Source organism: Macaca thibetana, chromosome 7, assembly GCF_024542745.1.
Source record: "Macaca thibetana thibetana isolate TM-01 chromosome 7, ASM2454274v1, whole genome shotgun sequence".
Taxonomy (NCBI): domain Eukaryota; kingdom Metazoa; phylum Chordata; class Mammalia; order Primates; family Cercopithecidae; genus Macaca; species Macaca thibetana.
Window position 1 is genome coordinate 10648826 of NC_065584.1, and position 27868 is coordinate 10676693.

The 27868-nt window shown below is 38.6% G+C and overlaps 1 protein-coding gene across 4 annotated transcripts in view; it reads right to left on the reverse strand.

Moving 5' to 3' along the window:
* Positions 1 to 18416: 18416 nt before the first annotated feature.
* The window catches only part of VRK1 (VRK serine/threonine kinase 1), an 85275-nt gene continuing 75823 nt past the window's right edge, over positions 18417 to 27868 (reverse strand). For 2 of the 4 annotated variants that reach the window (XM_050799136.1, XM_050799137.1), the window contains exons 12-14: positions 23904 to 23994; positions 22429 to 22500; positions 18417 to 18844 (exon numbers count right to left, since the gene is read on the reverse strand). In XM_050799136.1, coding sequence (XP_050655093.1) covers positions 18813 to 18844; positions 22429 to 22500; positions 23904 to 23994 — 195 coding nt within the window. In that variant the 3' untranslated portion in view covers positions 18417 to 18812. The remainder of the gene's footprint in view (positions 18845 to 22428; positions 22501 to 23903; positions 23995 to 27868) is intronic. The other 2 variants (XM_050799139.1, XM_050799138.1) reach the window with 2 other exon arrangements.

Below are 27868 nucleotides of genomic sequence, written 5' to 3' on the forward strand. Positions count from 1 at the left end.
TTTAATCACTGGTTCATCCATCTCTCTCCCTGCCAGTGTTTACCAAGTGCCTTCTAGGTTCCAAAAAACATGGGGAATACAAAGGTGAAAGAGAAGCAAAGTGTTTCTTGCTTAGGAAGAGCAAGAAGTGGAGACATGACTGCAATGTTAGAGTGGCACTTCAGAGGGCTGCACGTACAGTGCTATGGGAATTTAGAGGAAGGAGAGCACCACCCACTCTCACCTTAAACAGGGTAGATGTTATGTGGGTGAAGTATTCCTTCCAGACCTTGAAGGATAGGGAGGAACTGCAGAGACCCCTGATTCTCAGGACAAATCCTGGAATCTTACCAGTCCCTGATCTAGGCATACATGGTCCTATGGCAGTTTCACACTGGAGACGTCCATGACATGCTTGGCAATGACTCGAACATCTACGGGATCTGTAGTGAGAAGAGCAGTCTTGGACTTGCTCAGGAGGACCTGGTTGGATTCCAGACCTACTGCTGGCTTGCCAGGAGGCCAAGACACAGTGATGTATCACCCCAATGCCCCTGCAGGACTGACTTGTCTTCCTCCAGCTGTTGGGAATGTGGGCACTGACTGCTGAGAGTTGCTCAAGAACTGCCCATGGTGGAAGAGAGCTGCTTTACCTTGGGGCAGCCCATATCTTAATAACAGTCCATATGGGGAAAGGGGGCATAAAGGTTCTATCCTTTGCCTCAATTTGGGACTTCGCTGAAGGACCATCCCAGTTCAAGCTTCCTGGGATTGACCAAGGCCTTTCTTGTGACTGCCCTATGATTTAATTTCTCCCTCTGCACAGTCCGGCTTCCCTCACCCACCCCACAGGCAGTGGTGTGCTGGTACTGATGGCACCAGCTGGTGACAGCCGATTCCGTGCGCCTCTTCCCAACACCCATTCAGTGACGTCGAGTTGGTAGCTTAGAAATAGGCCATGGTGGGAGAATTTACACTAAAATTGACGAACTCCACAAATCAAGACCCCCAATCCCCATGCCAGAGGATTGTTAATCATTCAGCAGCACACGGCTGTCCACACTGTGAATCCCAAGGCTCCTCAGCCAACTCCAACGTGAGACTCCTTCCCATCTCAGGGTCTATTTCTTGGGGACCCAACTTAAGACACCAGATGACCTTAGGTGAGGTGTATCTGCAAATCAATGTCGTCACAACCACTGTGACTTTGGACATTTCACCTCATCTCGATGAGCCTCAGTTTTCTCATCTCAAAGTGAGAGACGGGGCCTGGATCTATGTGTTTAGGGGCTATGCTAAGTGGATGTTGAGTGTTCAGGGCATCTCGAAGTTTATGGAAAGGATAACGAATCTCCATGTGGCCTGAGAAGAAAGCATTAGAGGCCACATCTATCAAACAGGGATAAACCTCTCAGGTGGCTCTGAGGAGTAAATGAGACCCGGGAACAGAAAGCTCCTACTTCAGTGCCTAGCCCAGTAAACCCTCCCCACAAATGAATGCAAAATACTGTGATACATCAAATGCTCCTGGACTGTGGTCCCAAGAGAGGAGGATTCATTACTCACCCAGAACCTAATGCCTCAAAAATATGTCAAATGATTCGATGAAACAGCTCAGGTCTGTCTCTTTGCATAGCAGAACACAGCGCGGAGAGAAATGATGACCAACCAATTCAAACGTAAGATTTTTCACTCCCATTTTTAATCTGTTGCCCCCAGAAACACAAGGACAGGTTTTAATGCGCAAAGAGTTGAATGAAACCACCTCTTTAGAAGCATTCTGTTTTGTCTCCCACTGTTAGGTTACTGGCTCGTGTACAGAAAAGGCTCTGCCTTGGGTTTTGGCATCATTCTCTTGCTTCATGGAGCAGATTAGTCTTACCCCTATCTACCTTCGTCCAGCTACAGTTGAGGGCTAATTGTTACCTTGCAGTGTGTTTGCTGCTGCGGTTCTCTCCTTGTGGAGGGTAATGAAGAGGATTTCTAGTAACCCAAGACGCAGAATCATGCCTTTCTTGGAAGCAGATGAAAGGCATTGGTCTTTAGTATTCTGTTGTGCACCTTACTGATTCCCAAATTACGTGTTCGGGAATACAATCTGAGACATTGCAACCGTGTCGCTGTTTGGCGTGCACTTTCCTGAGCTCTGTCTCCTATCATTCGAAAATTAGAAGCAGTTGTATTTTAGGTGGGGCTTGGCAAGCAGAAATATAGGACGCCCAGTTAAATCTGAATTTCGGATGAATAATGAACACTGGTCTTAGTATAAGGATGTCCTAGGCAATATTGGGGACATATTTATACTAAAAAATTCTTCGTTGTTTATCTGAAATTCAGATTTAGCCAGGCATCTGCTATGGTTTGAATGTTTGTGTCCCCTCCAAAATTCATGTTGAAACTTAACCCCCATTGTGGCGGTATGAAGAGGAGGGGCCTTTTGGGACGTGATTGAGACAAGAGGGCAGAGCTCTTGTGAATGGAATTACACGCCCTTATAAAGAGGCTTCAGAGAGCTCTCTGGCCCTTTTGCCCTCCTGCCACGTGAGGACAACACAGGTGCCCCCTGCCATGTGAGCACACCAGGGAGGAGGCACCATCTTGGAAGCAGAGGATGAGTCCTCACCAGACACCAAATCTGCTGGCACCTTGGTCTTGAGCTTCCCACTCTCCATCATTGTGAGAAATAAATTTCTATTATTTATAAACTACCCAGTGTGAGGTATTTTGCAGCAGAAATCAACTAAAACAGTGTTCTGTATTTTATCTGGCAACCCTAACTGTAGCAAAATTCGAGAAATCAAAAAGAGTAAGAGAAATTTGTGAGGTTCCACTTGAAGCAGCTCTGGCCATGTTCCTTATTTTGGGTTCAGAGGGATGGGCATCACTGTCAATCATGCACCCTTGCCAACCCTTCTGGCTGGTGGGGAGGGGCATATACAAGAGCAGATGAACAATGACAACATTTTAATGACTTGAAATTACAACATCTTACCTTTGAAACATCATGAATTTTAGAGGTATTCCTGTATCCTGTAGTAGGAAAGAAAGTGGAGAAAAAAGTCCCCCTGAGCTTCACATACACAGAACACAACTTCTGCCATCTGGAATGTCTTCTAACTGACATCAATTACTGCCCCATCAGTAGTTCCTGCCACTTTATCCACCATATCTATGTTCTGAAAATGGCAGGGATCTATCAGTCAAGGTAAGAACCTCTGCCCTTTTACACATTGGTTTATTTCTGGATTTGGTGCCTAACTTTCCAAACAAGGATGGAGAATTATGAGTAAGAGTGGAGGAAGGGAGAGAGAGGATCTGAAACTGTGTAGACACAGGACTTATCCCCTCTGCTATAGACAGAAAATGCTTGATGGATGCCCGCCTATGTTCCCATATCAAATGCCAGACGCCAGAAGAGAGGCATGGAGAGGACCCCAAAGTTCCTACATCTCAGTTGACTATGGCAGCAGTGATAGCATAGCCCACCCTTCTACCACCAAGGCTTATTATACTCAAGGGAGCTACAAAATGAGAAAGTCCATGGGTAATTATAAAACAAGAAGACATCGTTCCATAAGCCACAAGGGAATTCAAATCTTATTACTTAACATGCATGCCATTTAGGCCATGATCTGACACCAATAATTTATTACTTTACCTTCCTATTTCATAGGTGTGAAAGCCACTCGTTGGTCATCACGTATATCTGCTCTGGGAACAGAGCAGCCTAGGTCATGGGACATGGAAAAGAGACAAATCCTTGTGACTTTTCCCCCCAAAGATGTTATTTTTCCTTTTAGGGTAGTTTTAGGTTCACAGCAAAATTAAGAGAGAGGTGCCTGATCCTCACCTCCTGCCCGCATATGTGCTAGCCTCCCCCTCCCCCGCTGTTATCCACTTCGCCATCAGAGTGGTGCATTCATTACAATTGACGAATCTCACTGACACATCATTATCACTCGAGGTCCACAGCGTACATTAGGGTTCACTGTCAGCATTGTATATTTCGATGGGTTTGGACAAGTGTATAATGACATGTATTGTTCATTATAGTATCAGTCTTGTGTTGTTTTCTTTTTTTTTTTTGAGACGGAGTCTCGCTCTGTCACCCACGCTGGAGTGCGGTGGCGCGATCTCCACTCACTGCAAGCTCCGCCTCCCAGGTTCACGCCATTCTCCTGCCTCAGCCTCCCAAGTAGCTGGGACTACAGGTGCCCACCACCATGCCTGGCCAATTTTTTGTATTTTTTAGTAGAGATGGGGTTTCACCGTGTTTGCCAGGATGGTCTCAATATCCTGACCTCATGATCCACCCACCTCGGCCTCCCAAAGTGCTGGGATTATAGGTGTGAGCCACTGCGCCTGGCCAGCCTTGTGATTTTTAAGCCACAGGTTTTGGAATTGTTTGTTATTGCAGTAGGACTTAGCTCACACTGACTAATACAATCAGGGTCGAAAATATTTGGGGGTTACAAGGGCCACACTGCAATGGCTGTACATGGTATCAAGTCGGAGATTATGGCCACAGGGATAGCTGTGAAGAGGGTGGCTCTGGAGCCATATGAGTTTGGGCTCAGATGCTACTGTACAACTTATTAGCTATGACTTCAGGCAAGTCACTTGACCTCTTTAAGCATCAGATTCCTAGAAAATCTTAGCACTCCTGTCACAGGGTTGCTAATGGAGATTAAATGACATAATGCATATAAAATAGCACAGTGCCTGGAACATAGCAAGCTCCCCATAAAAGTTAGTTAATATTAATGCTTCATAATTTGATTATTAAAAGATGGAGGTTCTAATATAATAACCCCCACAGCAATACATACAGCAATCTCTGCTTGAAGTTTCCAAGGGTGTGTTCACAGCATCTTAGGTCTCCTGGTTCCACTAGAACTTAACTACCTATCAGTGACACTTCTGTACTGAGACATCTCCCTTTACCTTGCACCTCACTGGGCCTAGTTCTGCCTTCTCCAGTGACTCTGAAGAGTCGTACTCTTCTCTCCCGTAACAGACTTTTGAATATCTGTAGACAATGGCCTTCTCCACCACATTCCCCATGACCACCTCTGTGTGCCTCTCTCGAGGTCTCAGTTTTTCCATTTCCTTGTGTAACGGGTTTCTTAACCATTCTCCATGCTGCCTGCCCTCATTTGGAGCCACCTCAATTCTTCCAGGTCCATGCAAATCAGGACACCAAGATGTGGTCCACTGGGTACAGAGAGAGCACATGGGCTAAGCAGCCTCCACCCAGCCTAGGAGGCCGCGATCAACACAAGCCTCCTGCTCTTTCCCACACCATCTGCTGTTAGGCCACACCTCCTTCAGCCTATTCTTGGGTAATTGCTATTCTTTTTTCTTAATATAAATGTTTGGCAGATTGATTTCATTTTCTAGTTTTCCTCATCTCCCAACCATTCATTCATTTATTCAACAAATATTTCTCCTGCACAGTCACATGTAGGAGCCAGACACTGTGCTTGGTACAGAGGCTAAAAAGATCAAGAAACAAGAGGTTCACAGGTTGCTGAGGGAAACTGATTTGGAAACAGAAACATCCTCCAGAATCTTCTGACTCTTGATATCATGCAAAGTACAAACCGTTTCATCGGCAAGCATGAGCCTGACTTCAGTGTTGATATGGTTTGGTTGTGTCCCCACCCAAATCTCATCTGGAATTGTAGCTCCCATAATCCCCACGTGTTGTGGGACGGACCCAGTGGGAGATAACTGAATCATGGGGGTGGTTTCCCCAGTACTGCTCTCGTGGTAGTGAATAAGTCCCATGAGATCTGACGGTTTTACAAGGGGAAACCCCTTTCACTTTCTCATTCCCTGTTTTCCAAGCCATGTAAGATGTGTCTTTTGCCTTCCCCCATGATTGTGAGGCCTCCCCAGCCACGTGGAACTGTGAGTCCATTAAACCTCTTTTTCTGTATTAATTACCCAGTCCAGTCTTGGGTATGTCTTTATCAGCAGCGTGAGAACAGACTAATGCAGGTGTCTTCACATAGAAATGTGATGAAAGTGTGAAAATAAGGACTGAGCGCCCACAGCAGAACAGCGACTCCTCTGGATGACTGTGTCCTAGCTACAACTCCGCCTGAAGCTACCACGCCAAGATTTTGCACTTTTTCCAGGCCCCTTGGTCTCATTAAAAATAAACTTTCACTCCTTTTATTCCTCCTAAGTACTAGCAAAGTAAATAAACTTTCACTCTTTTTATTCTCTCCTAAGGGAGAGAAGGAAGGAGGAAGAAAGAAAGAAAACTTAAAAGAACAGAGAAGAAGAAAAGATTTAGGTTACCATCATATATTTAAATACGTAAACCCAGAATATTATAGGGTATTGACGCTTGAAAACGAGTAGAATATTTTCCCATTTCAGGTCTCTGACACTGTTTACATTTTCTGTGATTACTCAGAAATCCCTAACAGTGTTTCGGCCATCACATACCAGCACACTCTAGCTGTCCCTGGTGTGCAACAGGCCAATGCTTGGACACTTGGGTTCTTTTCAACCGCATAACTATCCTCCTGACATCATACTTCTCTTGAGCTTTCAGCATCCCTTAAGGAAGTATTTTCCTTTTGAGCTTTCAGCATCCCTTAAGGAAGTATTTTCCTTTTAAGAAAACGGAAACAAATTAGCAGGCAAATAGTTCTGCTGGTCTTTTCATCTATCAACGTTTACACAGTGCCTGGCAGAGTTTGAAAACCCAGTAAATGTTAGATAAGTGCATTGTGATCGATAAGTAAATATGTTAAATAAATACATATTTGAGGAGAGGATGGAAGAGGAGTAACGGACCTAACACAGCAGAAGCAGCCCTTGCAGGGCTCTCCTGAGTGACATGGCCCTCCAGGTTCCTCTGGGAGCTGGGGACAGGGCACGGGGTTGAACATAAGGGGGCTCACTTGGACCCTAGCCTTCCTTCCCCACTCAGCAAGACCTAACCCTCCAAAATCTTATTAAAACATCTCTAAAAATGTCGAAGGATAAAACGAAAATGTCTCAAAAAAATAGAATGAAAAAATAAAGAGAAAAAAACAGGAAAGAAGTGCAACAAATAATTGCTGAGAGTTCTAGGAACATAGAACAGAGAAGCTGGAGGGAAGGAAATCATCAAAGAAGTAATACAAGAATATTTCCCAGAACTGAAAAGCACAGTACGCTGGTCTGAAAGGGCCACTGAGTCAAAACCCACCATAGGAAAGTCTGAAACAGCCTCCTCTGCGGTCACCCTCCTACAACGCATATTCCTCTCCAGTCTGTCCTCCCAGAGCCGTGTCAAGCAGAGCCTCTCACCCCTGTGAGTGTCACTTTCCAAGGGTTTTTCATTTCAAATAGGATAAAATCCAAATTCCTTTCAGTAGCCCTGTGTGATACGGCTTCTGCTGGACTCTCAGACTTCCTGCCTGGCACTCCTTCCTTACCCACTCCAGGCACACGGTGCTCTCTGTTCCTCCTGCACGCCAACTAGTCCTTTCCACCTGCTTCTGCCTCCATCCTCTATCTTCCCCAGGAGCTTCTTCTTTCTCGCCTCTAGGCCTCAGCACTCACATCGCCGCCTCAGACAGATCTTCCCTGGTCACCCTAACATAGCACCTACGGTCCAAAAAACATTCCTCAACTTCCCTTTTCTGTTTTATATTCATCGTATTTGTCACTGACTGAAATGATTATATATTTCTTCTCTTTTTTCCCCTACCAGATTATAAGCTCCATAAGGTGAAAACCTTGTCTTATTCACTGCAATATCTCTGGAGTTCAGAATAGTGCCAAAGTAAACATTCAATATTTGACAAATAATTGAGTTACCAACACAACAAATGACAGGAAGCCTCATGAAGGTGCATGGCCATGAAATGTTGTAACAGAAGGACAAAGAGAAGATCCTAAGAGTTTCAAAGTGGAAAGGGCATCAGAATGCACTAAGCTTCCCCCTAGGCAACATCAAATGCTAAAACACAATGAGTGGTGCAACATCTTTCAAAAATCTCAAGGAAAACAATTTTCAAACCAGGTTGCTATACCTAGCCAAACTATCTAACAGATGTGAAGGTAACTCAGATATTTTCCGACATGCAAGGATTAAAACTAATAGCCTCCCATACATCTTTTTAAAGAAGCTTCTGCAGGATGTACTAGTGCAAAGCAAGAGACAAAATCAGGAAAGAAGCTACAGAAATCAGGAACGGGAGATACAATACAGCAAAGTGGTAAAGAGAAGTCCAAAATCATGGTGAGGAGAAGCTTTAGGTGAAGCTCTGCACAGGATCCCCAAGACAACTTGGTATCACATGGAGCAAAAAGAAATACTCCAGAAGGGAGGCATCCAATTTAAAAAGAAATTGATAAATGTTCTGATATGACTGAACATGTGAAATAAAAAAGCTACTGGCGGGTGTTATAATAGATCTGATGGAATAACTGTAAATAATCAAAAATATGTAGAAAACTTAGAAAAAAATTGAGGCAATTTTTAATTCCAAGAGAAGCAAAAAGTTTTACCAAAAAAGGAAACAATATCACAATACACTGAAGTCATATCTACCTAATCGAAACAATGTAAACACTGACTACCAATTTATCTAAAAATACCTAATCGTACGGAAGGATAGGGGAGGGGCAAGAGTTCAAGAGAGCCAAGATCTCATCTACCATAATAAAAACTCAATACTTAAGTTTTAAAATTGATAAATAGTAAATTCATCAGTGTGACAGCATGCAAGTTCAAAAACACAACACTCAAAAATTATATTTCTTTACACTAACAATGAATCTGTGGAAACTGAAATTAAAAACAATACCTGAAAGGCTCGGTGGCTCACACATGTAATCCCAGCACTTTGGGAGGCCAAGGTGGGTAGATCACGAGGTCAGGAGTTTGAGACCAGCCTGGCCAACATGGTGAAATCCCATCTCTACTAAATATACAAAAATTAGCTGGGTCTAGTGGTGCATGCCTGTAATCCCAGCTACTTGGAAGGCTGAGGCAGGAGAATTGCTTGAACCCGGAAGGCAGAGGTTGCAGTGAGCTGAGATCGTGCTATTGCAATCCAGCCTGGGTGACAGAGTGAGACTTGGTCTCAGAAAAAATAATAATAATTGTTCTGAAACAATTGGATATCCATAGACAAAAAGCAGAATCTTGACTCAAAACTTACAGCTTATTTAAAAAAAAAAAAAAAAAAAAAAAAAAAACCCTCAAAATAGATCAAAGCCTTAGATGTAGAACATAAAACTATAGAACTTTTAGGGAAAACTGAAAAATCTTCAGAATCTAGGGCTAGGCCAAGTTCTTAGACCAGACACCAAAAGCATAATCCCGAAAAGGCAAAGCTGATGAACTGGATGGTGCTCTCTTAACTATGGTCTTCAAAATTCAGCCCTCTGGGCAATAGACAGGACCTTCTCTAGGGAAATAGACCAGTCCGAGAGAAAAGACCTTAAGGGAATCATACGGTGGCACACAAGGTGCCTCCTGTACTGTGTGTGGTGTCAAATCCTCACTCATTCCAGACCAAGTGACGTCAGCCAACTCTGCCCAGGCTTCTACCAGGTTCCTGAAGGCCCCTCTCCTTTCCTTCTCTAGGGCTTGTATGCGATGCCTGCCAGGAACATTGCATTCCACATGTGCAATTCAGGAGCATGGGAAAGTTAGCACCCAAAAGCAGGTTGTGAGACGCATTTCATGGGCTCCTTGGAAGGTCCTGCAGGATTTCAGTCGTTCGGCTGACTTAATGATGCCTCCCCATGCTGGCTCTCCCTTCTTACTCCTTTGTCCTTCATTTCTCCTCCCCAGGATCACATTCACAAATAAACTAACTGCACGTAAGCCTTTGTCTCAGGCTCAGCTCTCTGAAGATCCCAGGTGAAAAGAGAAGTCCTTCTAAAAATGGCCCACCTGAGAAGTTAAAAAAAAAAAAAAAAAAAAAAAAGACAGCTCCAAAGCCCCACCCCACCACATGTGCACACTCTTGCAACTCCCAATCACCTGTTTAATGGCTGACTCATATACAGACAGCTAGCTAGAGGGTCCTCTTACAAATCACACAGGAGGCAGAGGTTGCAGTGAGCTGAGATTGCACCACTGTACTCCAGCCTGGGCGACAGAGACTCCATCTCAAAAATAAAATAAAATAAAAATAAAATAAAATCACAACAGGGCTGTTCCTGCTTTGTCTTCCATAGGAGAAGCCATCAAACTCATTTCTTAGAGAGTTTCTGACATGATTTTCAAAGCCAGTTTTATTTTTATTAAAGCCCAATTAGTTACATATACAATAGCATATTAATTTTACTGCATTATAATCTTAACATGGATAAAATGACCTCTCTTGTCCTTTTCTATCAGCTTCTGGTATAGAACAAAAATCACCAGAGACCATCCAGCATTGCTGTTGCTTTGCTAAGACATGTGAAGCTTTCACCTAGTCAGTGAGGCCATACTTTCACTGACGTTGCCTCAGCCATCTAGCCAGCGACTGAAAAAGTAAACCTGGTTGAAAAATCCCATGTGAATGTGGGCTACTAAAATGGAAATGTAATTTTAGTAGAATCACCTCTACCCAGATTTTGTCTGCCACGTGGCTTTCAGTAAGGAAGATAGCATCATCAAAGACAAAGCTTGATCACAGTCCTGGGGGTGACAGAGAAAGCTATCTGGAAGAACAGTCAAATAGAGGGAGATGGAAAGTATTTGACCCCTCTTGTGACTTTAAAAAATGTAAGATTAAATACAATTTCTAATAGCTTCTGAATGAGGCAATAGAAAAAGCCATCATTTGGTGTCTTAAAAAATCTGTAGATTTTTGAAATAGAAAAATTATTCTTTTCAAAATAGGACATTGGCAAAATGGGGGTGGGGAGCAGTTTCAGTTGCACTCGACTGAGTAAAGGTGACAGGATGTATTTGCCCACTAGTTTCTCTCCATGTCTTCATTCCCAGGGTACTCACGATTCAAGAGATGAATGTATACTGAATGCACCCTGTACCAGTCTAATTTCTTTTGACAGCCTGCATTACAAATTATTAAAATTTTTTAAATTAAGTATCTTTGAAAATGGAAAACTGAACTAATGTTCCAATTTGGAGGAAGGGGGACTCAATGTAGAAATTAAAATCATGGTAAACTAATTTGCCAAGGGTGGGGGAGTGTTAGAAATGGTCTTCTGACTTTAACCATAATAACAACAAGGACTATCAATTAGGCAAAGAGTGCTCTGAGCCTATGTGCTGGCTCCACTACAATTTTTTTTTTTAATGTCTGGCAGCGTGTTTTACAAACTAAACCCAGCGAGACTACAATTCTACCAGAAGGTGCCTCAGATGGTTTTGCTAATAATTTTGATAAGCTAAAATGGAGAAAAACATCATTTCAATTATTCACTTTTCAAAAACCATCAATTTTAAGTTACAATGTTAAACGTCTCTTTCTTCCTCTCTTCATCGCCATCAACCAAATGAAACCAAACCCTGAAAAAACCCTCACCAAAAGTTGAAGGGGGTAGGTAGTGACATTTTTGAATATGTTAGCATGCTAAAAATCTTGTCATTAATTTCTTGCCACTCAGAACTTGTGTCCAGTTTACGTGTAACTTTGTTCGAGGAGAGTAAGTTCCTTTAGAGAACTCGGGGGAAGCCAGCATTGCTACTGCCGCGAAGATATAAGTGCGAACCACCATATATTGGCTTTTGTTTTAATAGCCTTTTAACCAACTTTGTTAATGGACTGAATGCAATTTAGATATGGAACTTGGCTAAAACGTAGCTTCAATTGGCTATTAAAATTTAAGAGCCAACTAAGATAGCTAATTACAAAAAAGCTCCAGTGATAATGCTAAGCAGAATTAGTAATAGCAAATGACAGTCTGTCTAGTCTTATTCCCATAGGGAAAGAAACTCTTAACTGAGAAGTCAACCAGACAATGTGCAGCAAACCTAATTGCATTCCTGGTATTATGGCATACGAATCTGGCAGCTCCCTGGGACAAAACAGGGAATAAAATCTGCCGAACTCGAGGCAGAAAGCGACTGACCCTCTTTTACATGCCAGTTAGAGAAGATTCCAGGAAATGTTATTTCTATTCAGAGTTGATGAGTAAATGCTCTTTTACTAAGGAACATTCCTATAAAACCCTAGTGAGGACTGAGCAGTAAGGAAACAGACCTTCCAAAAAACACAAGTTTCAAAGAAATAGATCCGTCACCTATGCAGAATTAGATTTTTCCTTTAGATATTTAGGTCTTTAAAAAGGCAACAATAAATATCTGACTGCTAAAAAGTTGAGTTTAGAGGAGAAAAATGTTCTGCTTTTTGCTTCATTACAGATACCCTCATTATGGCATCAGCTGAAGTGCAGACTGGCTCTCCTGTGAAGATTTATCATGTGTGGTGGCCACTTTGAATTGGAGGTACTGTAGTCTTTAACATTCCCTAGTCAAGTGTCTCCCTGCTGTGCCTGTAAATGTCAGTCCAGTTTTTTCACGGCTGTGCGCACAGATTAGAAACAGCAGGAGAGCTTGGGAGTATGACTACAATACCAGTAAGGACACTTGTCTTCGTGGCACTGCTCAAGTGATTCTTGGAATGCAGGACCCTGCTGTTTTCTAATATTTACACACAACTGGAGTCATCAAGAGCAGTAAATGCAGTCTAAAGGAAGCTTGCTTCTTTGTGTTAGGGACTTTACATTCAAATAGGGATATCAACAATAACATCAAAAAAAAATTTTTTTTAACTTTCATATTTCCCCTCAATTTTGTTGCTACAAGACCAACCAGGTATTATCATGACTGTTCACTTAGCTTGACCCTCCCTTCCAAACACGTTCTGTGTGCATCACACAGTTCATTGGGAACAGCAGGTGTTTTAGATTCTTGACCTCAAATTGTGTTTTTGCAGGCTGTGGTTTCTCTGACCTCTACAGGAACAGACAGGGCCTTGGAAACCATTCTGATGTCATTTCAACCACCTTTGCTTTCTGAACACTTTGCAGGACATATCAAAGACTTATTTTGGAGCTGCAGCACCTGGAATACAGACGGCTTCTCTTTCAAAAGTCTAATTAGAAACAAAAAAAAAAAGGAAAAAACCCCATTGCAACTGTATGCATATCTTAAGAAATGTCTAAATAGCCCTACTTAAAATCATGAATGCTAGGGCACACTGTATTTAAAAAAAAAAAAATGGCAAAAACTACAACTACTTTTGCACCAACCTAATACTTCGCCATAACTGTTTAGTTATCTGTCAAGGATTTCTGGACTAGAAACTTGGGGTAGGGAGGTACACAGGGACTAGATATATACTTCTGCAATTACAATGTCAAGCAGATTGGAATGTACATATTACTTACAGTTAAACTGACTCACATGTTTGCACCAAAATGTTCTATAATAGTTAATGAAATAAATGAAGACATGAGAACAACTAGGATGTCTGTGTTGGGGCGGGGGAAGGAGTAGGGAAGAACTAAAATGTCCACATCAAAAGTCTTCCTAAGAACCTTAAAGGCATATTTCTCGACTTAGAAAAGTTCAAGAAGTAAATGTACTCTTTTCTCTTCACCAGGCAATCTAATAGAATCACTTCCCAATTGTAACTTTCCCTGCAATATACTGTCCTAGAACTTTCCACTCTTCAGGTTTAGCAGACCCTTCAGTGGCTCTACTTTGACTTTTAAGTACTAACACATATTGGTTCCTTATGGGGAAAGTCTACACAAGTGTGTAGGGACCCTTCTCACATCTGAGAATTTTACCAACAACCATCACCATGAACTTCTGAACTATGATTTTTGTGTCAAGGCCAGAGAGAATATTGAATACAGCAATTTTTCCACTTTTAAAGAAACTGTTGCCCAGGTATTATACAGTGTTCATTTTAAATAACTGTGATGGGTTTTCACTGGTTTCTATAGGATATCAGAAGCAGACAGCCAACACACAGGAAAGTGGAAATAGCATTCAGACGACTGTTCCAAACTCTCCCCAAACTCTGGATTCACTCCTCCCTGCTGCACCCCAGGCACAAATATTATATTATCATCTCCATTCACATGGCTGCCATCTCAGAACAACGTTCTAACATTGGACTTAACTTAGTGTAAGAACACGGTTTTTTGAAGATCATCTGCAGTGGTTTACAAATGAAACTGAATTTTCTCCATGCAGAAGTTTTACAGGGAACTTCATGACAAGCCAAACTACAAAAATTCAAGAATGCTATTCTTAAGTTGCAAAATGCTATGCCATCATAAACTCACCATTGTATGTACAAACGCATCCTCAATACAGTGGAAATGGTAAGCATTTTATTTGTGTAACACAAAAAGTCCTCTAACGCCGGGCGCGGTGGCTCAAGCCTGTAATCCCAGTACTTTGGGAGGCCGAGACGGGCGGATCACGAGGTCAGGGGATCGAGACCATCCTGGCTAACACGGTGAAACCCCATCTCTACTAAAAAATACAAAAAACTAGCCAGGTGAGATGGCGGGCGCCTGTAGTCCCAGCTACTTGGGAGGCTGAGGCAGGAGAATGGCGTAAACCCGGGAGGCGGAGCTTGCAGTGAGCTGAGATCTGGCCACTGTGCTCCAGCCTGGAGGACAGAGCGAGACTACGTCTCAAAAACAAAACAAAACAAAACAAAACAAACAGTTGTCTAAACTATCTGGTCAGCAGTAGACTGCATACAATTACTAATATAGTGTATAAGGCTATCTGCATGTCAAGACCCTTTTATAATATTAATCCTTTAATGTGACTTGTACTTTCTCTATCCGTAGAACTAAGTAAGTTACAAGATTACAGAATAACCTGTGGAACTTTTAAAAAAACTAAAAAATTTTATCCATGCAACTGTTATAACTAAAAAATTAAGCAGGCATGAAATAGGACTAAGAGTAACACAGCTAAAGGACAAGAGTTGGATTTCTGTAGCGGCGGTGGAATCGTAAGTGAATTCTGATTTCTATGAATGCGGTGTGGGCACTAAATTAGAATTAATAAGTAAAACGGCATTAACTAAGTCAGTGTGGTGCTGGCATAAGAACAGACACATCAATGAAATCAAACATAGTCTAGAAACAAGAGCATGTAATCAAGCAAGCATCCCAAACCAGGGTGGAGGAAAGGTGGAGGAGATCATTTATTTAACAAATGCTACTGAAGTTACTGGCTAGTTGCTTAGGAAAAAAATCTTTGTGTTCCTCACCTCATGGCATACATTTACCAAAATAAATTCCATACGGATTGAAAATTTAGAAGCATTAAAACAAAAAAGCCTAGAAAAAGTCATGGTAAATATTTCTAATTTTTGGATGAAAAACATTTTAAAACAGTGACAGAAATTACAATGAAAGATCAACAGATTAAAGCGATAAAAGCTAAACTTCATAAAAATTAAAAACATATCATACACAAAAAATAAACAGGAAAAAGTCAGCAACAAAAATGGCAAAGAGTTAAGGTCATTACTGTATAAACAGTACTTACCAACACACCAAAAAGAAAAGAGTGATTAGTTTACAAACAAAGGTTTGGGTGCACTAGCGATTAAAAACAAAAAAAAATTACCTAATCAAATTATAAAAATAAAATTTAATGTGTTAGTCTGGGTGGCCTAAATAGCAAACATTTATTTCCCACAGTTCTGGAGGCTGGTTTGCAGATGGTCACATGACAGAGACAGACATCATCTCTCCCCTTTCCCTTATAAAGCCATTAATCCCATTCATGAAGCCTTCACCCTCATGACCTAATCACCTCCCAAAGGTCCACCTCCAAAGACCATCATCTTAGGGGTTAAACACAGGAACAATGCGGGCCACACCAACTTTCAGTCTATAACCCTCAAGGATGACAAAAATGCAGGTTGGGCACTCAGATCTACTGGGCAAAGTGTTAACTGATAGATTTTTGCAAAGCAATTTGGTAAGTATCCACAACTTTTCATTTCATAGTCTTTGACCCAGTGGCTCCCTTTTGAAAATCTAAGAATATTCACATGTCAATGAAGATTACTGCCCAATTTTGTTCAAAAACATTGTTTATAATATCCCAATACTGAAAACAACTTAAATGCCCAATAATACAAAAATGGTCATGAAAGTATCATAAATTCATTTTAAAAAGTTAAGAAAACATAGAAGTTATATTCATGAAGGATTTATAATAATGTAAAAAGTATTTAATGTTAACTTTAAAAAGAAGAATGTAAAGCTGTATATGAAGTGTAACTGTTTAAAAATAAAAGCGCATAGAAATGACTGAAGAAAATGTGTCAAAACATTAACAGTGGTTGCCTGTGGGTAGTAGTATTATGGCTGGTTTGTCTGTTGACACTTTTCTGTATGTTCTAAATTATATAAAATGGCCATGTATTATTAATACACCCTTATAATCCAAAGAATATAAAGCACATTAAAACAGAAATTTAAAGAATTAACAAAAATATAATGTTCAACTGTGGACATATATATCTCCCCACACAAATACAAATAAATTGTTTATATTTCCACCACTACTTTATTGCTATGCAACTTGGGTCTTTATATGCATACTTTAGTAATTCAAAGCAATAATCAGGGTTTTATAACTGGCTTATTAGTGTTTGATTTGTCTTAGATCACTACTGAAGAACACCTAGAAGCTATTTAACTTCAGGGCTTAGTTACCAAAGACTTATCAGTTGCTTTCTAAAAAATGTAGAGCACATATACATCCTCTTGTGTGAAGGACAAGAGCCTGGCAGTGGTGTTTATCCTCAACAGACTAGAAAACCTCAGCTCAATGAGGACCTAAGGAAAATGGCAGAGAAGGCAAGAGAAAATGGAACCAAGAACATGTTAAAATATGGAAGCTGGATTGTGAAAGGAGAACCAAAAATGGCAAATCTACTCCATTCGGGCATTGGAAAGAAAATAAAAACAATGCAAGATAAAAATACTAAATATAGAACTGAAAAGGACAAGAAAAAAAATTACTCTGAATGACGAGGTTGCTTAATCATTTCTTAAAAGGGGAGTAGAAAAAAAACAGTACAAGATAGGGAATAAAACAGAACGAGGGATGCAGCACACGAATCAAACTGGATACTATGGCCAGTAGTTTTTCATTAATTTCTGTAGCCTTGCCAATACAGTAACATTTAAGAAAATGCCAGCACTTACTTAAAACAATATGTGAGGAAATATTTGTTTTCTTATTATTTAACCAAGTTTTCCATGTTTCTATATTGTGAAAAATAAGGAGGCTAAGGCATATACAGAAAAACACATTGCACACAGTTTACTCTATTTTAAGCATTAATGTGTTTAAAACAGAACTTGAGAGTTGATTTAGGTGTTACAAATAAACTTGGGGGCATTAACACAGATAAGTACTAAAACCTAACATTCTACAGAAAGCAGGAGGAGCCTCTGCCCAAAGTCAAATTTTCTAATCTGTAAAGATATGTTGCTCTAGAACTTCAGGAGGCATTAAAAGGTTAATCTTCAAAGGAAAGTCTGTAGATGTTTTGCATTTTTCAGTATCTAACCATTGCAGTGATAAATGCTTCACATGATCACTAAATATCCACATAAGAAAGCCACAAGTTATAGTCTTTGTACTGGTTCATAGTTTCTCAAACTTGGTACAACCTTGACAATTTCTGGTATGTCCATATCCCACCTGTACATTTACTTCTTTCCTCAAACCGACTTGCTTTTAAAAATTGAAATACCTACTTTAGGTTTGCCCTAAGTAGTAGACAAATCACCAGTTTAATGTGATAACTGTATTTTGAATACATATTAAAATACTTAAATATTTAAGTGAAACTATGTCCATATACCTTCTAAACACACTGTGCATGTTATTAAGTGGTAAAGCATACCATCCGTCAGAAAATAGAGTCCAATCCCGATTTCTCTGACCAAGAAAACTCTGAGGAATGAATCACGAAATTGTTCATAAATGTGTTAAAATTACAAGCTTTTGTTCCCAAGGCAACTAAAAAAATTTCAGATCTTAAACTTTCTGATTACTGAAACTCTGAAGTGCCTGGTTTACTATATAAATATTACATGCTATGAAAGTGAAACTTTTAAGAAAAATAAACTGTGAATGAATAGGATCTATTAATATCTAGTTCATAGGTCTTTCGTAGACAAAGCTAGTCTTTATGCAATCTTTAATTACACCACCACTTCATCATTTGCCACTTGTTTTCTTGTCATACAGCTTGCACACTGACATAATTCTTATGTAATCTTTCATTTATGTAGATTTTCTCTCGCATGGATACACTTCCTCCACTTTTTATTTCATATTCCTTTCCCATCTTTGTACCTCCTGTCTCATACAGCAGGTGCTTAATAAGATTTTGGAACAGAACAAAATCAATACGAATCAAACCAAACCTTACAGCCACAACATACTGTGCGTTTGTAAACAAAAGAGATTTTTATTTTAAGCTTTGCATTTCCTAAAAAGTGAGGACTCTGTCAAACATTTTTATCCACTCTGAGAAATGTACAATGATTAAAAAAGTGCATATCATAATAATTTTCATATATATGTACTCCAAAACATCACAAACACACGGCTTTGGAATAACGTAAGGGGTATAATCTGAAGATTTTGAAATTTCATAAATTAGCCTTTAATGAATTGTACAAAATATTTATTTTTATAAAAAATTTGGTTTTCTGAACACATGGGTATTTAATTATTACTTCCACCTCGCAAGACTCACATGAAAATAAAACACTTCAAATAGAAAAGGAGAAAAAAGTCAAAAGAAAACAAAGAGAAGGAAAGCTGGTTCACAGCATCTGAATTACTTCTGGACTCTCTTTCTGGTTCTTGAACCTTGAAGATAAATCAAAGAAACTGAAATCATTAATCAATAATTGACAAAAGCAAAAGAACAGAAATATAAATATCTCTAAATATAGTACATTTTAAAATCGAATGGACTCTGGTGATTTGCAAAGATAAAACTGACATACAAAAGTATGACTGCTAAAACTCTGAAAATCTTAAAAAATTGGGTCATTTTTTAATATGTCAAAAAATATGCTGACAAAACCTACCTTCTAATCTTAAGCCATATAAAAATGCTTTGACTGATAAAACGTATCTAATTTTTACTAATACTGAAATATTTCTCTCCAAAATTTAAATTTATTGTAAAATTTAAAACATTATCCCCAAATATAAACCTCAGCAATATAGATAAGCATTCATTCCTTAGGGGGAAGCGATGAGGTCATGCATGTTATGAAAAGCAAAGGAATGAGTTGCTTTTTAAAGCCTATTACCTACACCCTTTAGACAGGAGAGCACTGGGATACTGAAATGGAAAGTCTTTTCTGCTAGGAATTATACAGGTCCCAGATGAGTAGCCTCCTACAAAAGGATCATATGTGATACTGGTCTTAGTCCCTTATGACAGCTCCTATCTAACTATTCTTGGTTTGGAATAAATCAGTGACTCTCTGCTGGGGGCATGGGAATTCTGCCTCACCACGGAGACATTTCACCCCACCTACTACTCCTACTCCACCTCTGGGCGCAGCAGTCAGCCTGATTACGGCTGCCTAGTGCTGGCAAAAGAAGCAGGGCCATTTCTTTCCCACTGCCGCATGCTATGCTTTGCCAGGAAAGAGCAGGGGCACCAGAGTGAGGGACAGTATGGTGCTCATAATTAATCAATGACTGCACCAAAAAAAAACACAAAAGATCAATACTTCTTTTCTGAAAAGTACAAAATATTCTTTGAATGTGAACAAAATTCCACCATATGCATCTACAGGTTTTCTCATCATGGGTTATTTAGTTACTTAACATGAAAGTTAGTTTCAAAACTAGCATTTTTAATGTTTCCAAGTTATAGTTTCTGTTCAATCACGATACAGTTCAATGAATGCAAATTTCAAGTTTATATGAATATCCTTTTTTCTGCCACTCATAATACATACCTTACATACTGTACTATGACTGATTCTAAAATTTGAGTTTTTTCTTAAATTTCTGTAACACAGCCACCTATTAAAAATATCCCACAGTAGATTTTTAGGTTTTTATTTCAAGAAATTTTATTTTTATTATTTTTTGAGAGGGAGTCTCGCTTTGTTGCCAGGCTAGAGTGCAGTGACACGATCTTGGCTCACTGCAACCTCCGCCTCCTGGGTTCGAGTGATTCTCCTGCCTCAGCCTCCAGAGTAGATGAGATTACAGGTGCCTGTCACCACGCCCGGCTAATTTTTGTATTTTAGTAGGACTTAGACTTTCACCACGTTGGTCAGGCTGGTGTCGAACTCCTGACCTCAAATGATGCACCCGCCTCGGCCTCCCAAACTGCTGGGATTACAGGCATGAGTCACTGCGCCCGGCCTATTTCAAGAAATTTGAAATTAATTCTGCACAGAAAACTGAAAATGTTGTGATAGTGAGATTTGGATAAAGGGTATTACAAAATCAAGGTCAATAATCAATACTGTATCTCCCTTTCAATACATTTTAAATCTTTAACCACACTACAAAGAACACTAAACTAACTATAAAGCTATATTCAAATAGCATTCTTCTCATTAATGTCTTAATTTGCCATTTTACTCTGAAATTAAATATCATTGCTGCTTATCTCCTTCAATCCAAAGTTTCTCACTGCAACTAAAAGGGCTACTACTGCCTGGAACTTATTATATAATCAGTCCTACGCACCTTGTTGACTTTGCTGCATAAATCAATTCAATATTTTCCCTAATAATCAATTCTAATTGTTACAAAAAAAATCTATCTTATCTCTTTAATTTAAAATATAACCATTTTCATAATATACACTACTGGCAAAGGGTCCAATCATAAGTCTAATGTATGTAATTTGATATTTGGAAAATAACCTACAAGTTTGGGATGCTTTTCTATGATTTTATAATGCAGTAGGAAAAAAAGTAGGACATTTCTTTGTAGGGTTCCCTTAAAAATATCTACTTTTTGACTAGTCATGCTTTCTCCAAAGATTCCTCAGGAATGGTCCAAAATCCAAGGTTCTTAAAAATAATACCAACAAGAGTAGCCTCCATTTTATGAAAAGGAGGGGGGAAAGTACACCAGCCATAAATATCATTACTATATTAGCTAATTTTTAGCACAATTCTGAAATACTGGCATAATTTTGAAATGCCAGAATATGCATGATTTTTAAAGGCTTATTTTGTGAGGGGAAAAATTACTTGCAGCAAATAACCAAATTTTCTCAACTGGTAAAAATTATGCCTTGCATAAAAATAAAAGGATTAGAGGCCTCTGTTCTTCTTGAAAACCATCCCATCACCTCCTCTCTTTATCTGAGAAAACCTACACAATACACATTTTGAAAGCTTTCAGAATGTGTTCTTACACAATAGACCCCCAACTATTCAAAATGAGTTTAGGTGTATCAAGAAAATTATACACGTTTTTAAAATGGTCTAAATAGATATTAAAGGAAAGTTGCTCCCATTTTGCTAGACACAGCATTCTGAAAGATCACACAGTGAGAAAAATCTCTTACCATACTGTAAATCATAAATTGTGTTTGAAAATAAAATTGTTAATGAAGAAACTGACATTTCTAAAGCTGCTGTTAGAGGTAACCATTCTTGAAACATGTTTGACACAAAATCTTAAAGCCCTAAAACACAGTATTCACTGAATTGCACTATATATCTTAAAAATCAAAAAAACAAACGTAATAATGTGTCTTTTCCTTCAAGTTACTTTTACACTGATAAATTTAAAAATATACATTTACACAAACTCTTGGCTTTTTCTTTTTGCTGGAAGCAATAACATTTTACCATCAGATAATATTTCCTCTCACTTATGATTATTTTGATAGTAAAATACCTTAACTCGCCTTGTACTTTAGGGGGAAAAAGTGAACTGTAATGGGGGAAATAAACAGCATTTTAAGAAAAGCAATTCTGAGTTTATATGAATAAGGGTGAATCTGATTATTCTTTATCTTCTTAAAAAGTTATGTCAAAAAAACTGAATTGTTCTCCTTAAATTATTTATGACTACTTTACTCTTTTGTCATTAATAACAAAAATACTAATATATTTTCTCATGGGAAAAACCATCAGTAGAAGACCTTACACTAAAAATTTAGGTTAAAAACTTTCATAATTATACTAGAATTTAAAGGCATTTATTTATCAAGACAAAAACCCTTGATGCTCATTAAGCAAAGTTCAGGTAACAAATGATGTCCAGGCAGTCAAGAGAGGGATGAGTCTTCCCGACACACAGCTGAGACTCTGCCTTAGACTTAATGAGTGTCAATCTCACTAGAACAATGCAGGATCTTTCTGAAACTAAAATTGCCAGTTTTAAAATTTAAGGGATTGTTTTTAAGGAATACTGCTGTATCTTTATAAATACTCCTTAATTTTGTTCCCACTCACTGTCATAGCTGCTGCTGCTAGCCTCTGGCTGAGACATGGTTCGATGTATTGCTCCTTGGGACTCCTCACTTCCTAATAACAAAATGAACAAGACACGGGAAAAGGGAAAAAAAGACAGTGGCGAATGGAAGACAGCAGCGGATAAAAGAGAGGGACTACTTCAAAACCTTTCACCTTCAGTATGAAGTTTTATATTCCCTCTTTAGGTATCTCAAGTATTCTTTGGGTTAAAGCAGATTAAACCAAAGGATGTTCTAACCATAATATGAACACAGTATTTGTTCATATTATGAACAACATAGTAATGAAGAACATAGTAATAAAATCAGGGCAAAAATGATTCTCTTTGAAAGTTGAATACTTTGCTTTCCACAAACATGCACTGATGCCACTAGCAAAAGGAAGGAAAAATAAATTGGTGGTATTACTCAATATGGCACCTATGCTTTAAAAAAAATTTTTTAAACCAAAAATAAGCCTTTTCTGTTAGAAACCAAGAAATATTTCAGGACAAACAAAATAATTTTTTTTAAAAAGGCAGACAGGAAAAATCTTTTTAAAAAAATGTATTGTGGGCCACACTGAATAGCTCTCTTTATTGAGTCAAGTACATCATCCTATCATATGAATCCTGGAACATATTGGCTGGCAGTTTATTAAACATATCAGACCAAAATCCAACCTAGTTCTGCCATTTGCAGATGCTGCCTTTGCTCATGCCATTTCTGGAACTATTAGAAGTGCCTTCAGTGCCAGTTTATAAGCCATCTCAGAAATGACTTCATATCTTGTTTTTTTTTTGTTTTTTTTTGTTTTTTTGGTTCAAGAACTGTGAAAAGTGATCAGCCATAAAGCTTTAATTCTTTTCCTCTTAACTTGTTCAGAAAAAAAGAAGAGGTTGACAAACTTTATAAGAAACAATTAGACAGCTTAGTTACAACAGACCCATGTCTGACCCCTGACACTCACTATCATACCCAGAGTTATGTGGGATCAGTGTGAGGAAGTGGAAAGATATTGGCCTGACAGTTAAGAGTTCTGGTCTCTATCACCCTTTCACAACAGCTCAGTCATTTATTTTATTTATTTTAGAGATGGGGTTTCTATGTTGCCCAGACTGGACTCAAACTCCTGAGCTCAAGTGATCCTCCTGCCTCAGCCTTCTGAGTAGCTGAGACTACAGGCACACGTCAGTCACCACGCCTGGCAGCTCTGCCATTTAATCATTCAGTGTCTCGGGCTCCAAATCTGCAAAATGAAGGGAGCTTCCCAGTCTCAACTTTATAATTATTGTGGAGAGTAAATAATCTAACGTATGTACAAAAGATACCACGATAAATACTATACAAAAATCTTGTGGCATTTTATTATAAAATCAAAAGGTCATGACCCAAATAGTTGACCCCTCATGTAATGGGAGGAAATGAAATTTGTGTTTACGTATGGAAGCAGCTAGGCAAACCTGTTCAACTTACGGGTCTGTATGGCCTCCTCTGTCTGTGTGTCTGACCATTCCATATCTTCAACACCAGGTTCCTTGCTTTCTTCCATTTCTTTCTTTCGCTTCTTACAGATAAAAATTAAAGAGAGAGAGAGAGAAAGAGAGATGTCTGACAGTCAAGTAAACTACAAACTCATCACGTATTTGTGTGTGTGTGTGTGTCTGTGTGTAACTGTATATAGGTGTGGGTGTGTCAAAACACACAGGAAGAATATTCTCAACTTCAGGATACTGGTTACCTAAAGGAATGGATGAGGGATGGAAGAAAGGGGGAGTACGAGAACTTTCAACTAGACAGTTAACCCAGATGGTAGGTATATTTGTTATATCCACCTCTAACTTTTCATGTTTTATATACTTCATTATTGAAAGCTATGGTTTAACCATCAGGATTGATCATACAGAAACTCTTTTAAAATAAAATGTTTTACAAACTCACGATCACCACTCAGGCCACTGATACTCTCCACATAGTACAATGCGGGTAGGATGGAGAGAGGATAATTTATTTGATAAATGGAAAAAATGTATGTCTTGTCCCATATATTACATCAGTGTTTATACCACATAACACTGGTGGTAAAATTCTATTTATGAATCAATAATGGAAAACTTGTAATAAACGTTTCTCTTTTAGCATACTTTTTATTAAAAGTTTAAGAGGGCCATAAACCTTACTGTAAATGAATAGTCTTAAAAGTACAAAGCTCTCCTAAAATCTCAAAAACCATCTGGATTTCCCACATTCTCTTGGGCCTGTCCTATTTTTCTAGTGAAGTGTTATTTAGAAGTCAGTGCTTATATTCTGTCACTATCCATTCTTCCCAAATGTTCCTTCAATTTCATTTTATTACTTTCTACCACTACAACATTTTTTAACAGGTCCAGTACTGCGTTAAGTTTCTAAATTCTTTAACATCTCTATACATAGGTAAAATTATAGAGGGACATGAGTGATAAATATGAAACTTTGAATTTAGTATATAACTTTATCTTGTGTAGTTTCAAATTTAAACTGGTTAAAATCCAAATTTTAACCCAAAGCTTCTTTTGGTTGCCTAAAATAAGTCTGTATCATTTAGAAAACCATCTGATATGCCCCAAATCTCACAGGTTCACAATGCAACAGAATGTCCTCATTTATATTTTCTAACAATTAACAATAAGTTAAACTTCATCTGAGAATGTTCCTTGCTGCAGGCCATTTTGTGTACAGCTAGAAAAGAGGATAATGCCTGCTGACAGCACATTGTTCCTTTTCCTAATGGCAACCATGGGTTCTGTTCCAAAGAGAACTACATGGGAAAGCCGAACTCTATTCAAGCCACATTATCTTAAAACCTCCAAATGGTCAGAACTGTTATTATCTATGTATTACAATTAATCCCACTGTTTCAAAACATTCTTAAGGTGGCTGTGGAAAATTAGAACTCAGAGGTACCCACCATGTTCCTAAAGAAAATGCTTCACATATACAAGAGTAACAACTTGACTGAACCTTGAGAAACTTTCAAAGGCATTCATTTAGCAGATTTGTATATGGAGGTATTGCCTCTCAAAAATAGCTGTAAGAGTGGCTATAACTTCATATAACTGATGAGAAAAGGGGAGAATGCCTTACATCTTTCTTTTCCAAAGTGTTGCTTCATGATTACCATCTAAACCCTGCTGGGCTGAACAGATTGGTTCGATAATTACATACAATAACTGCAGTGGGCAGGTAACCCTCAGCTGGCACAGGGCAGCTCCCCTGTGAGAACTTCCATATGCAAACTGCACTGATGGAGTGCATTAGGTACATCTTTCCTGCCTGTGCACAGGCCTGATTAACGCCAGCCAAGACTCCAAGGTTAGCATGTCAGCAGATTTGTGATGCATTAGGCAGGAATAAACACAGACACTTTTGTTCGTTCAGACCAAAATTAAGGAGGAATATTTCAGTACTATATTGCTTTCCATACAGCAGAGAATACATTTTCCAGTTTTTGGAGAGCAGATTTTTAAATGCTCATTATAAAGGCAGCTAGCTATCCAATACATTCTACCCAAGAACCTAAGTGCATTCATCTAGTTTTCAAGCTTATTTAATAAAAGGGGGCTTTCTTAATCTCCATGCAGGTAAATTACATAGGAAGGAAAATCAGACAGTATTCAACCAACAAAAAACAACACCTGTGCTTTAAGCAGTATGCATTAGGTAAAGCACTCTACTGCATTAATCCACACTTCAGCCAGGTAACTCCTGCCCAACTTTTCTAACAATGTACGTAGTCTGGATACAAAGGGCCAGTGGTCTACAGATGAATTAAAAAACCAAAATAAAACCCTTCAAGTTTAGTAGTATCTAAGTATGTTATTAATTTTATAAGGCAATGAGTAAAATTCTAAGCAATCTGCTGCCAGCTTCTTCCTTCTGAATATTTCCAAATGCTTCATTTTGTTATTTGTCAACATCCTTAGGCTTCAGATAGTGCATACTTTGGTTCCTTTTGAAGAGAAAAATGGCTTCACAAAGTGACTATGCTAATCCCTGATTTTTGTCACATTCTGTATGAGGTCTCATAGGTGCCTTTGTGTTTAATATGAAACCAAAATATTGTATGATATACTAACTTACAAAATAAACTTGAGTATTCTTTTAATTCAGCACAGCTAAAATATCTTCAGAAATTAGATTTCAAAGGGCACTAGAATATATATTACACATTATATTTTTGAAGTGTTCAGATATGCTAAAGTTTAGTTAATTAGCAGCTTCTCACTTCCAATTTAGAAACAGGAAGACAAATAGGCTACATGCATTTGAACTGATAATTTACTAATAGTCTAGTCTAAACACCGACTGGAGACCTGCTATTGACTTAAAGTTGTTTTAATAGAAAAGAGAAAAAAAATCTTCAGAAGCAAAAACCAAAGACCAATTCTTTGCTTCCCAAGTCAAGCATCAAAAGATCACCTCTAGATGCTTTCAACAGCTTCTAAGAAAAGCCAATCAGATTCATGGCTATCTCCAAGAGATGAGTACTCAGGCAGTGTTATTTGGGTTTTGCCCATCCCTTATGACAGAAGTCTACATGTTTACTTTAGAAACTTAAATTATACAGCCTAAAAGTTTTAAAATGCTTCATACAGCACACATGTCACAGAACAAAGAACTTTAAACACTGCATGAATCAGTCCATGTGACTGCACTAATCAGTTAACCTTATTTTATTTATTTGATTAAATTATTACATTCCCTAACAGTGGTTGAAAACAGAATATTAGTAGTAACTAAAAAGATATGACATATCTTCTATGAAGGTAAAGCTAACATGTCACTATACCACAATATTTCTGAAACTAATAGAGTTGGTTAAAATCTACTATATACACAGAAAAAACTGAAGCTAGGGATGGAAAAAGGCCAGAGAATGTGCTCAGTATTTCTCAGCTGATGGTGATGAAAAGACTAGAACTCAGAGTTCTTTATCCTTATTGCAATTTCCTTTCCACAGCACTACGCTGTCTCCCTATGCGAGCTTTCAGTAGGAAGCAGTAGTTTCTAGTTGCTGTGTTCTTAATGTATTTTTTCTAGAGTTATAGTACACAAATTTGTGTATTTCATGTAAACTATTTCCATAACCTCCTCTATTTCTCTCCTACTATGTATGCCCCCTGAGGGCAAGGACTATGGTTTTCCTCATTTTTCTAACTCTTAATGAGCTTGGCACAGTGTTTTGCACATATACAGATGTGCACCTGTAGAGGAACTATTAAACTATTCTTGTAATAAAGCAATAATTTCATATCTTCCTCTAAGTCTCTCAAAAACTGTAATATTTGAATGGACATTAATTACAGATATGTTTCAAGAAAATGCAAGAAAAGGTCAAACATAATTACAGGGAGAAGAAATAAAAAGATGGAGAGTTAGGAAATGAACAAATGACTTGAAAA